This window comes from Medicago truncatula, chromosome 5 (genome assembly GCF_003473485.1).
Source record: "Medicago truncatula cultivar Jemalong A17 chromosome 5, MtrunA17r5.0-ANR, whole genome shotgun sequence".
Taxonomy (NCBI): Eukaryota; Viridiplantae; Streptophyta; class Magnoliopsida; order Fabales; family Fabaceae; genus Medicago; species Medicago truncatula.
The window spans coordinates 24,429,636-24,440,632 of NC_053046.1; the positions used below are offsets into that span (position 1 = coordinate 24,429,636).

The 10,997-nt window shown below is 33.1% G+C and overlaps 1 protein-coding gene across 1 annotated transcript; it reads left to right on the forward strand.

The window, feature by feature from the left end:
* Positions 1 to 6,100: 6,100 nt before the first annotated feature.
* On the forward strand, positions 6,101 to 8,665 carry LOC11431664 (transcription factor HHO3). Its single transcript, XM_003614427.4, has 5 exons — positions 6,101 to 6,446; positions 6,578 to 6,822; positions 7,160 to 7,439; positions 7,532 to 7,608; positions 7,949 to 8,665. The coding sequence occupies exons 1-5, from the start codon at positions 6,305 to 6,307 to the stop codon at positions 8,288 to 8,290; spliced, it is 1,086 nt and encodes a 361-aa protein (XP_003614475.2). The 5' UTR covers positions 6,101 to 6,304; the 3' UTR covers positions 8,291 to 8,665.
* The last annotated feature ends 2,332 nt before the right edge of the window (positions 8,666 to 10,997 follow it).

The window sequence follows — 10,997 nt, forward strand, 5'->3', positions numbered from 1 at the left end:
CATAGATGATTATTCTCGTTTTGGTTATGTCTACTTGATTAATGAGAAGTCTTTGTCCCTTGAAAAGTTTAAAATTTTTAAGACAGGTCGAAAATCAATGTGGCACAAAGATTAAGATAGTTAGATCGGATAGAGGTGGTGAATATTATGGTAGACACGGTGAGACTGGACAATATATGGGACCTTTTGCCAAATACCTTGAGGAATGTGGAATCATATGTCAATATACTATGCCCAGTACTCCTGAACAAAATGGTGTGGCTGAGAGGCGTAACCGTACATTGATGGATATGGTAAGATCCATGATGAGTCATTCTAAATTACCAGATTTCCTTTGGGGAGAAGCCCTTAAGGCGGCTATGTATATATTAAATAGGGTACCATCTAAGGCTGTACCTAAGACACCTTTTGAGTTGCTTAAAAGGATGGAAACCTAGTCTAAATCATCTTCGTACATGGGGGTGTGCAGCTGAGGTTAAAATTTATGATCCGACTGCATCAAAGTTTAAGCCCTAAGACGACTAGGTGTTATTTTATTGGTTATCCTAATAATGCTAAGGGGTATAGATTTTATTGTCCTACTCGAGGAACAAAAATAATAGAAGCCATTAATGCAAAGTTTCTTGAGAATGATGTTGGTGATTCAATTGGTCATGAAACTGGAGAATCAAGTTCTAAAGGAGAAAAGGTTCTAATACATATACCTATTATACAAGAAAGAGTTGAGATACCTTTAGTTGAGCAAACAACCGAGGAACCACAACCAACCATCTTAGATAATCCACACCCTCCTGCACCCGCTCCTGAGCATCATGTTGAAGCTTTACCCATTAGACGTTCTCAAAGAGAACGAAGGCCTGTCAATCGTGATGATTACTATACTTTTCTAGGGGAGAAGGATTCAAACATAGGATGTTTTCCAGATCCAGAAAATTATAGTGAGGCAATTTGTAGTGATTTGTCCGATAAATGGATTGAGACTATGAATGATGAAATAATTTCGATGAATCACAATAATGTGTGGGAGCTTGTGGAACTTCCCAATGGTTATAAACCTATAGGATGCAAGTGGGTTTTTAAAACTAAGAAAGATGCTAAGGGAATTGTAGAACGCTTTAAGGTAAGATTAGTGGCTAAAGGGTTCACACAAAAGGAAGGGATTGATTACAAAGAAACATTCTCTCCTGTATCATCAAAGGATTCTTTTAGAATTATAATGGCTCTTGTGGCACATTATGATTTGGAACTTCATCAAATGGATGTTAAGACGGCTTTCCTGAATGGTGATCTCTATGAGGATGTGTACATGCTCAACCTGAGGGTTTCATAGAGAATAATAAAGAACACTTGGTGTGTAAATTGAAGAAGTCTATATATGGTTTAAAACAAGCATCAAGGCAGTGGTATATTAAGTTTGATGAAGTTGTTGCTTCCATGGGTTTTGAGGAGAATAAGGTGGATCAATGTATATATCTCAAGGTCCGTGGGAGTAAATTCATTTTCCTTATTTTGTATGTAGATGACATTCTACTTGCTAGTAATAACCTAGATTTACTTTTAGTGACCAAGAAAACCTTGTCCACTTCTTTTGATATGAAGGATCTAGGTGAAGCCTCTTTTTTTGATTTGGGTATTGAGATTCATAGAGATAGAAACCAAAAATTATTAGGTTTATCTCAAAAGGCATATATTGATAGAGTTCTGAAAAGATTTAATATGGAGACTTGCAAGCCTGGAGATGCTCCAATAGTTAAAGGAGATGAACTTAGTAAGGATCAATGTCCCAAGAGCAACATTGAAATGAATGCAATGTCAAATGTTCCATATGCTAGCGCAGTAGGTAGCCTGATGTATGCTCAAGTATGTACAAGACCTGATTTATCTTTTGTTGTGAGCGTATTGGGTAGATATTTGTCTATTCCTGGATATGCTCATTGGGTTGCTGCTAAGAAGGTAATGCGATACCTCCAGAAGACAAAGGACTATATGCTTGTTTTTAGGGAAGTTGATGATTTAAATGTCATTGGATATTCTGATGCTGATTTCGCTGGATGTCCTGATGACGAGAAGTCAACTTCTGGATATATCTTCAAGATGGCTGGCGGTGCTATATCCTGGAAGAGCGTTAAGCAAACTCTAACTGCCTCATCCACAATGCAAGCAGAGTTTGTTGCATTGTATGGTGCTGCAACCCATTCAATGTGGTTAAAGAATTTTATCTCAGCTCTTGGTATAGTTGATTCCATTTCTCGGCCATTGAAGATATTTTGTGATAATAGCTCGGCTGTCTTCTAAACTCGTAAGGATTAAATTCTTAGTTGTTAGAGAAATGGTGGAGGATAATGAAATTGAGGTTGAGCACATATCCACCGAAGAAATGACTGCAGATCCATTAACTAAAGGGCTTAGGCCGATTATATTTACAAAACATGTTGAAAATATGGGAATTGTAAAGTCCTTTGATATTTTTAATTAGTGGGAGCAGACATTAATTGTATGTGTTCATTTTTAAATTAATGAATTTATTCTCATTTTCTTTTGATTATTTCTATCATGCTTAAATGCTTTTTTTTATTTTTTATTTTTTATTTCTAATGGAAATTTTATTTGAGATTTGTCTCTGATTTCTCTAGTGGAAATGATGTTTCATATGAAATGTGATTTTAATCTCTTTGGGGAGATTGTCATTTCTTTTACGAGAAAGAAGTTGTGTTCCGTAATGGAATAGTGTTGCATTTGAAACATGAATCTCTTTTAAGGGATTTGATTGTACTTTCTTTGAAAGGTACAATGAGGACTTGTACACAATAGTATACAATGATCACAATATATATACTATGATGTGTGTTGCATTAGTACGCTTATTTGGTGATTATGACAACAAGAAATGTTAGTTATGTGGTTGTAGGTGATATAAACTCTTAATAGTCTAATTTTCACCTATAGCTCTAGCTGATAGGTTTTTTGCTTGTCGGCATTGATCATGGTTAATGGTGTCCTAATTCATGCAAACTATGATCAAGGTTTATTGTTCATTATGAGTAAATTATATTTCATGATCTGTAACTCATTAACCATTTAAAAAATAATAATCTTGATTTGCTTAATTGATTTAACTCTAGCACATAAATATCTTAACAATTACAACATGTGAATAGGTTGTATTTAAGAAAATTTCTACCGTCCTTGTTAACCTAACACTGAACCATAACCATAGAATTTTATTTTTCGAGAAATAATCATATTGATCCTTAAATGTGTAACGAATAGTCATAATAGTCTTTCAATATATCAAAATTTTAAAATGATCCTTGATTGTGCATTTTGTTACTCAAATTAATCTTTATCGTTAAAATAGTTTTTCAATGCTGACATTAACTCTTTTTATAGGATGACTGATATGACAGTAAGTAAATACTTGTAGAGGCTGATATGACAATTAAAGACTAATTTTTTTGGACTAATTTGACAATATTAAGAAGCATTTTAACTTAAAAGACTATTTTGACTTACTCAGTGCACAATCAGAAACTATTATTGAATTTTTATACATTGATGGAATATTGCGACTACGTGTTATACATTCACAAACTAAAATGACTATTACCCTTTATTTTTATGAAGTAATAACCAGATATATTTATTATTTTAACTTTTTCAAAGAATATTATTTTTTAAATCACTTTTAAATATTATTTTTATTAATGTATTGTTAATATTGTAATAAAATGTATAAAAATTAAGTGAAAATTGACTTTTTTTTTTGAGGGAAGGTGAAAATTGACTAAAATTTCGTATTTAGCATCTTAAATACATTTCAATTAAATATGTAATTTTTGAAGAAGATTCACTACAAACAGATCCAGCAATAAAACCATCAAACCAGTCCCAAAACAACCAAAAATCTTTGCTTAAGCCTTTGTGATGGACAATGAGTTGTTATGAAGACTAGATAAAATTTGAATTTATATCGTAAAATTTGAATGTATGTTTCCAACATGATCAAAATAATGCTTGAAATCAAAGTTTAGTGATAAATGATGGATGATGTAGGAAAAATGTATCCTGACACCAGTTTCAAAGCTTTTCTTCTTTTATCTTTTTTCTTCAACATGATTTTAAGTAGCAGCAATGTAATCAGCAGCTAATTCACCTTCGATCAACTTAATTCAAAAGCCTTTCTTTTAAACCAGAGCCTTTAAGCATCCTGCCATGGAATAGTCTTAACAACTCTAAACCCATTTGGGGTTGGCCTAGTGGTTGGCTTGGGATCTTGGAGTTTGCTCCTCCAGAGGTCTCAGGTTCGATTCCCTCTGCCAATTTCGGTGGGCTAAGTCTTGCTCTGGCTTTAAACGGGGCCCCCGCAAGTGGGCGGTGGAATTGGTCCCCTCAGATTAGTCGATTTTTGGATCGGATACCGAGTTTTCAAAAAAAAGTCTTAACAACTCTAATAATAATTTGATTACAAACGCAGACATGAAAAAAAATAACAACAAAGAAAGAAATCTCAACAACACTAAACCCAGCCAACACAACACCAAAATGTTAAGGGAGGAACTTAATTTGCATGTAAATGTAGCATGGTGGTCAAATCGGGATAAATTAACCAAAAAATAGAACTTAAAATATCATATATAAATTCCAAAATACTTCAAATATCATATATAAACTTCAAGATATTTCAAAACTCAAGTCATAAACAAAAGTAAATAACATAAAACATCCTTAATTCAATCAAAATCAAACATAACTCAAAATTTTAAGAATACTTCAAAACTCAAGTCTAGCCTAGAATACTTCAAATTTCAAACGATTGTCAATTATTTTCCATACTCAAGTGTAATATCTAATGAGTCACACAAACCTGACCCGATATTTGATGGGTCACTTCAAAAAAAAGGGTAAATTTAGGGTTTTCTGGTCCGCCAAACAAAAAATCATCAAAAAAAGTTGTTTTTTCCCCCTAAAAAACAAAGTTTTTTGATGATTTTTCTTACAACTTAATTGTTACAAAAAAAAAAAAACTATGTTGCTTTTATCATTTTTTTTTAAAATATATGTTGCTTTTATCATAAAAAAATAACAAAAAAAATATGCAACAAATAAATTTGTCGTAAAAACAAGATAATTAATAAGTTGTCGAACTCAACATCATACTTAATAACAAAATAATGAAAATATACCAACATAAAAACAAATACAACAACCAAAATAAATCCAAAAGAAAAAATAAGTCTAAAACAAAAAAGAAAAACAAGTTAAACGGGTCGGTCCACCTCGTCACGAGTCGGCCCGTTTTTTTAACGAGAGTTAAGCGGGGCGAACCAACTTTGAAAAGCGAGTTCAAAACTTCGACTCAGCCCGCCAAAAATAGCGGGCTAAACGGGCCGGCCCGACGAGTTGGATCCGTTTTGCCACCCCTAGTTGGTAGGAACAATGCATTATATATGCAAAGTCGGGGTTCAAACCCCATCTATCACCAAAAAAAAAACATGCAAATTTACACCTGATGGAAAAACCTAAAAAAAAAACAAAACAATGTTTTCCTTTAACTAAACAAAGCAACCTTGTTCACGTGAGCTTAGCTCAGTTGATATGGACAATGCATAATATATGTAAGATCCGAGGTTCAAACTCCTGCCACCAAAAATAAAAAAACTAAGGCTTAAATATGAAAATTGTCCCTGCAAATATCTGACATTTTGGTTTTAGTCCCTGTAAAAATATTTTTTTGGTTTTAGTCCCTGCAAATATAAAAAATTTGGTTTTGGTCCCTGATATTTTGTTTTAGTCCTTGTAAAAGTAATTCATATTGGATTTGGTCCTTGTAATATGTAGAATATTTGATTTTAGTCCCTCAAAATGAGGACTAAAATGAATATTATAGGGATCAAGTTCAATATGAAATGATTTTACAAGGATTAAAACAAAATACCAAGGACCAAAACCAAATATTCTATATTTGCATGGACTAAAACCAAAAAAATATTTTTATAGGAACTAAATCCAAAACGCTAGATATTTACCGGGACTATTTTCATATTTAAGCCAAAAACTAAACAAAGCAAGAATATAAAAGGCATCAAAGATTCGTCTTAGTATGCGACGACCCGAACTCAATGTTTATAAGCCATTCTCTCTCTTCAAAGTTTATTCCAAAATTTGATTCTATTCAGATCCCATATTCTTCATTGGTGGATCCGTTTTTCTGTATTTGGACAAAACCTCATTCATTCCCTATATATTCATCCTTACCCTCTTCCTCAAACTGTTTTCCCTCAACAACACATTCATATAAATTTTTATGGTTTCAATGCAATTCCACCACAAAATGCACTCTCATAAAATGGAATTTCGTGACTATATCCTAGCATTGGAAGAAGAAAAGAAGAAAATTCAGGTTTTCCCTAGAGACCTTCCTCTTTCTCTTGAGCTTGTTACACAAGGTAAACAAAACAAACCAGAAGAAAAAAAAGAATATACCATTTTTTTATACCATGTTAAAGTTTCTTTCATTGGTTTTTTGGTTTGTGTTTTTCTACTTTTTTCTTATATGTTATGTTTTGTGAATATGCAGCCATTGAAACTTGTAAGCAACAGTTGTTTGGAACACAATCGGAGTGTTCGGAACAGACATCGACAGATGAAGGTCTTGTTTTTGAGGAGTTTATTCCTATCAAGAAAAGGGCATTGTCCCCCGATTGCGATGAAAATGATGAGGAAGATGACGACGATGAGGAGCAACATTCATCACATAAGATGAAATCTGATTGGCTAAGATCTGTTCAGTTGTGGAATCCCAACCCTTCATCTGCTAAAGAGGTATAAAATTGCAAAACCAAAGTCGAATTTTTTTTGTAGGATTTAATCATGGAAAATTACACTGGACTGAAAGGCAAACAGACAACAAGTTGTACCACTAACTGTTTCTGGATGGCAAAACCGAAGTTGATTTTAATAAATGAATTTTTATTTTATAAGCAAACGTTGGTAAATTAGCGATTTTGAACTGTGAAACTTTTGATCAGGACTTCTTCCGCGTCACTCAATTCATCAAGCCTATTGTCTGCTTGATACATTGAATGGAATTGTTCCTTTAGAACTTTTTGTCTGTTTCATAATTGAAAAGAAATTAAGAGAATGTGAAATGTTTGTTCAGGATGTACCTAGGAAAACAAATGTCGTAGAAGTGAAGAGAAATGGTGGAGCATTTCAACCATTCCACAAAGAGGAAATCGCTGCTGAAAAAGATAATGCATTAGAAAGTGATAAAGCACCAACCAGTTCGCCTCAAGTACCAGCTACAAGTTCTACCGAACCAGTTCCTGAAAGCGGCAGCAAAAAAGACGATAAAGGTCAGAGAAAGCAGCGCCGTTGCTGGTCACAGGAATTGCACAAACGCTTCTTGCATGCCCTTCAACAACTTGGCGGTTCAAATTGTGAGTGAATATATTACTCATCAGCATAATTAGTACATTCTTCTAATTAATTGTTCCAAATGTAATTGTGAATTGTGCGTGACATGTTGCAGCTGCGACGCCAAAACAGATCAGGGAACTAATGAAAGTCGATGGCCTCACCAACGATGAAGTCAAAAGTCATTTACAGGTTAGTTATTTTTTGTTCCATTTCTATAATTTGTATAATTTTCTGTCTCAGACCTGGATTATATGTGGCTAGTAAACCCTGCAATCCACGGATTTTTACCGTGGATGAAGATTAGACATCTCGTATTCTGATTATACCAAATCAAGCTTAAATTATAACTCGAATACGAGCTGTCTAACCTTTAATCTAACGGTCAAGATCCTTGACTATCAGAATTGCGACTGCATAGAACTCGAATTCATATTAGCACATATCACTATACGATCTTCTTGATTGTTAATTTTTCTTGTCTATGATCAAAATTATGGTCTAACTTTTTTTAATTTTCGGACATGGACAGAAATTTCGTCTGCACACAAGAAGAAGCCCAATAATTCACAACAATTCTAATTCACATACAGCTCCTATGTTCTTGGTAGGGAACATTTATGTCCAACCACAAGAATATGCTGCAGTAGCCACCAAAACAACAGTGTCAGGAGAATTAACCACAGTTACTACTCCAACAGGAATTTATGCACCTGTGGCTACACATCCTTCATCTACAACCACAGTTATAAAACCAAAGTCTAAGAAATTTGAGTTGAGTGAGAATTCACATTCTGTAGAAAGAGTTGTTGCTCATTCTAACTCCCCTGCCTCATCATGTTCCACTCATACACCTACAACTTCAAGATGCTGAAAAATAATTCATTTTTGTAGCTATGTTTTAGTAGAGTTGTTTTGTTTGGGACTTAAATTATACAAGTGAAAATACAGTGAAAGGAAAGTGACATTTTTGTATGTTAAGTAAATAAATCGCCCTTCCTAGGCAACATGTTCAACTTTATCACATTGGTGGTCAATTTGTGCGGTTTCTATTTTCTTTGGTTAAAAAAATTGTTCGGTTTTTTTTTTATCAAGTAGCCTAGTGCTAGAATTCACCCTTTTCAAGATGAATAAGTGGGGTGTCCGGGGTTCGAACCCCTGTTCTTGTATATAATAATGCATGTCAATGTCAATTGAGCTATAGGGATAAATTGTTCGGTTTCTAATCGATTAAATTACCATTTTAACATTGAAATTGTACTGGTTGAATAATTTGATACTTAAATTTATGAAATGATAAATTAGTTTATGTTACTCTTTTTTTTTTTTTTTTTTTTATACAGAAATCAATATTAGTCTTCGATGTTTATCAATTTTATCTAATCCTTAATAATTGAAAAATGCTAATTTTAATATTGAATATGTGAACAAACTCACAACATCATCCATATTAATGGCATAAAACAGCAAAAAATCAAAGTTTACACATATGACTATATTTAAGTCTCCGGAATATCAATGTCTCCAGATCTGCAAGACGACTCCAAAGTCATTGATTTGATCTGCACTAGATCGAAGCTGATCTGACAATCTGAATCGAACAAATACCTGAACGAAATAAGAAAGACAAACAATGTCGCACAAAGACGACGAACAAAACAACGTCGCACTAAGACGACGAAATCACAAAAGAAAAACCGAAATAGATGTGAAAATTACTTATTTTAATAAAGGAAAATAGAAAAAACGAGTTAGATTGATGATTTTCGATCAAATATTGACCCTAAATCATCTATTCTTTGTGGATGAAGGAGAAGAAATTAGAGTTTTGGTGACGGCTCACAAAAGAGAAGGGGAAGATAGAGCCCGTCTATGTTATGGTTCCTAATTGATCAGATTTGTAACTTTGGAGATGGATTATCCAATTTTTTATTTGGCATGATAATGATGTGATGGGGTTAATACTTAATAGGATTCTAACGTCTCATTAATGATTCCAAAGGGAAGAATCTGAGAATATCCTACAGAATATTTGCAATGACCACAATGTCGATATTCATTTTATCGTTTGACGTTGTGTTGCATAGGACAAAGAAGTTGGAGATATATTGCTAGCCAGTGGCCACCGGGAGTTAAAAATGCCAAAAGATTCTTGATCAATAGTACTCTCTTTGGTCACGTTTACAGCTAAAAAATAACTTTTTAGATTTATTGAATAATTATTGTATATAGTCTATAAATATGACCAAATACATTAATTATTCAATGAATCTAAAAAGTTGTATTTTATTTATAAATATGATCGAAAGAAGTACATCTTCTGTCCCAAAATAACTGAGTCATTTGTATAAAAAATGTTTTAACATAATTGCTTTTTTTTCAATATTAATTACTTTTTTCAATTAAAACTATAATTGGTACTACTTCATCATTCTCAATTCAATATATTCTGCTTTACATTTATGATAATGGAAAATGCTCTGATACTTGACAGGATACTAAAAAAAAAAATTACGGGTCAGGTTTTGTTGAGTCGTTCGTTGATGGTCCTTCTCCACCAAAGAGGGGTAGTTTACTTGCATGTGCTTTGACGCCAAAGTCAATAAAGGTTCAAAAGTTATGCGGCTATAATATGGGTAAGAAGCATACCTGTCCCAGGGATAAAGCATAGGAATAAGTAGTGGTCAAGTAGGGCTTGGATGTCAAGCCTTATCCATACTTGGTAGTGAGCAACTCTCGACCTGTGCGTGCATGAGCAACCCCAGATCAATGAGCAACTCTCAGCCCGCACTATGAAGGAATAATGTGCCCCTAAAAAACATTGAATAATGTGAAAAGTTTTTCGTTTATGAAATCACACTATTGAAACATTGAATAAGAAAAAAGGTTTAATGGGCAAAAGCTTCAATTTTTTTTGGTGTCGGAGTTTAAACCCCAAACCTTACATATATATGAATGCATTATCCTTAACAGCTGAGCTAAAGTTAGGGTGACAGCAAAAACTTCATTGATTCTATGGAAGCAAAGCCTTAAGAAGAAAATAAGTAAAAAAAACACAACCAAATTGACGGTCAAATCATTCAATAGGCCAAAATATCTAGTTATTTATATTTTTCGTAGGGTTATTTGTTTAGATATTAAATTGCTTAAATCCACAAAATTAATCCATGCGCTTGTACGTTATATATCTTGCTTGATACTCCAAAGAAAATATTCATTCTTATCACATGGATAAACTCGAATCTTCTTTAGCTAATGTTAATGTCAATTTCTTATATTTATATTTACATATCTTGACTTTAACCAACTATTCCACCCTGCATGATCTACATGCCTACCAATTCCATTAACAAAGAAATATATTCATAGCACTTTTTTTTTTTTTAAAGAATATATTGTTAATACTTGAATATAAATTACTTTTGACATTTGCCTTTACACAGTTTTTAGAAACAATTTTTTTGGGTAGTATAATATATCAATAGTTGACATTTTGATCACATGGACTACACTTATCACAAACAATTTTTAGTTATTTATATGAGAAATGTTTTTCTATTGATATTGAAAATGAGAAAATC

What these genes read in the sequence shown, in the direction of transcription:
- LOC11431664 (XM_003614427.4), top strand. Translation starts at nt 6,305, where the DNA reads ATGGTTTCAATGCAATTCCACCACAAAATGCACTCTCATAAAATGGAA. An exon ending in TCTTGAGCTTGTTACACAAG is followed by an intron (nt 6,447 to 6,577) that starts GTAAACAAAACA and finishes GTGAATATGCAG; the next exon opens with CCATTGAAACTTGTAAGCAA. An exon ending in ACAACTTGGCGGTTCAAATT is followed by an intron (nt 7,440 to 7,531) that starts GTGAGTGAATAT and finishes GACATGTTGCAG; the next exon opens with CTGCGACGCCAAAACAGATC.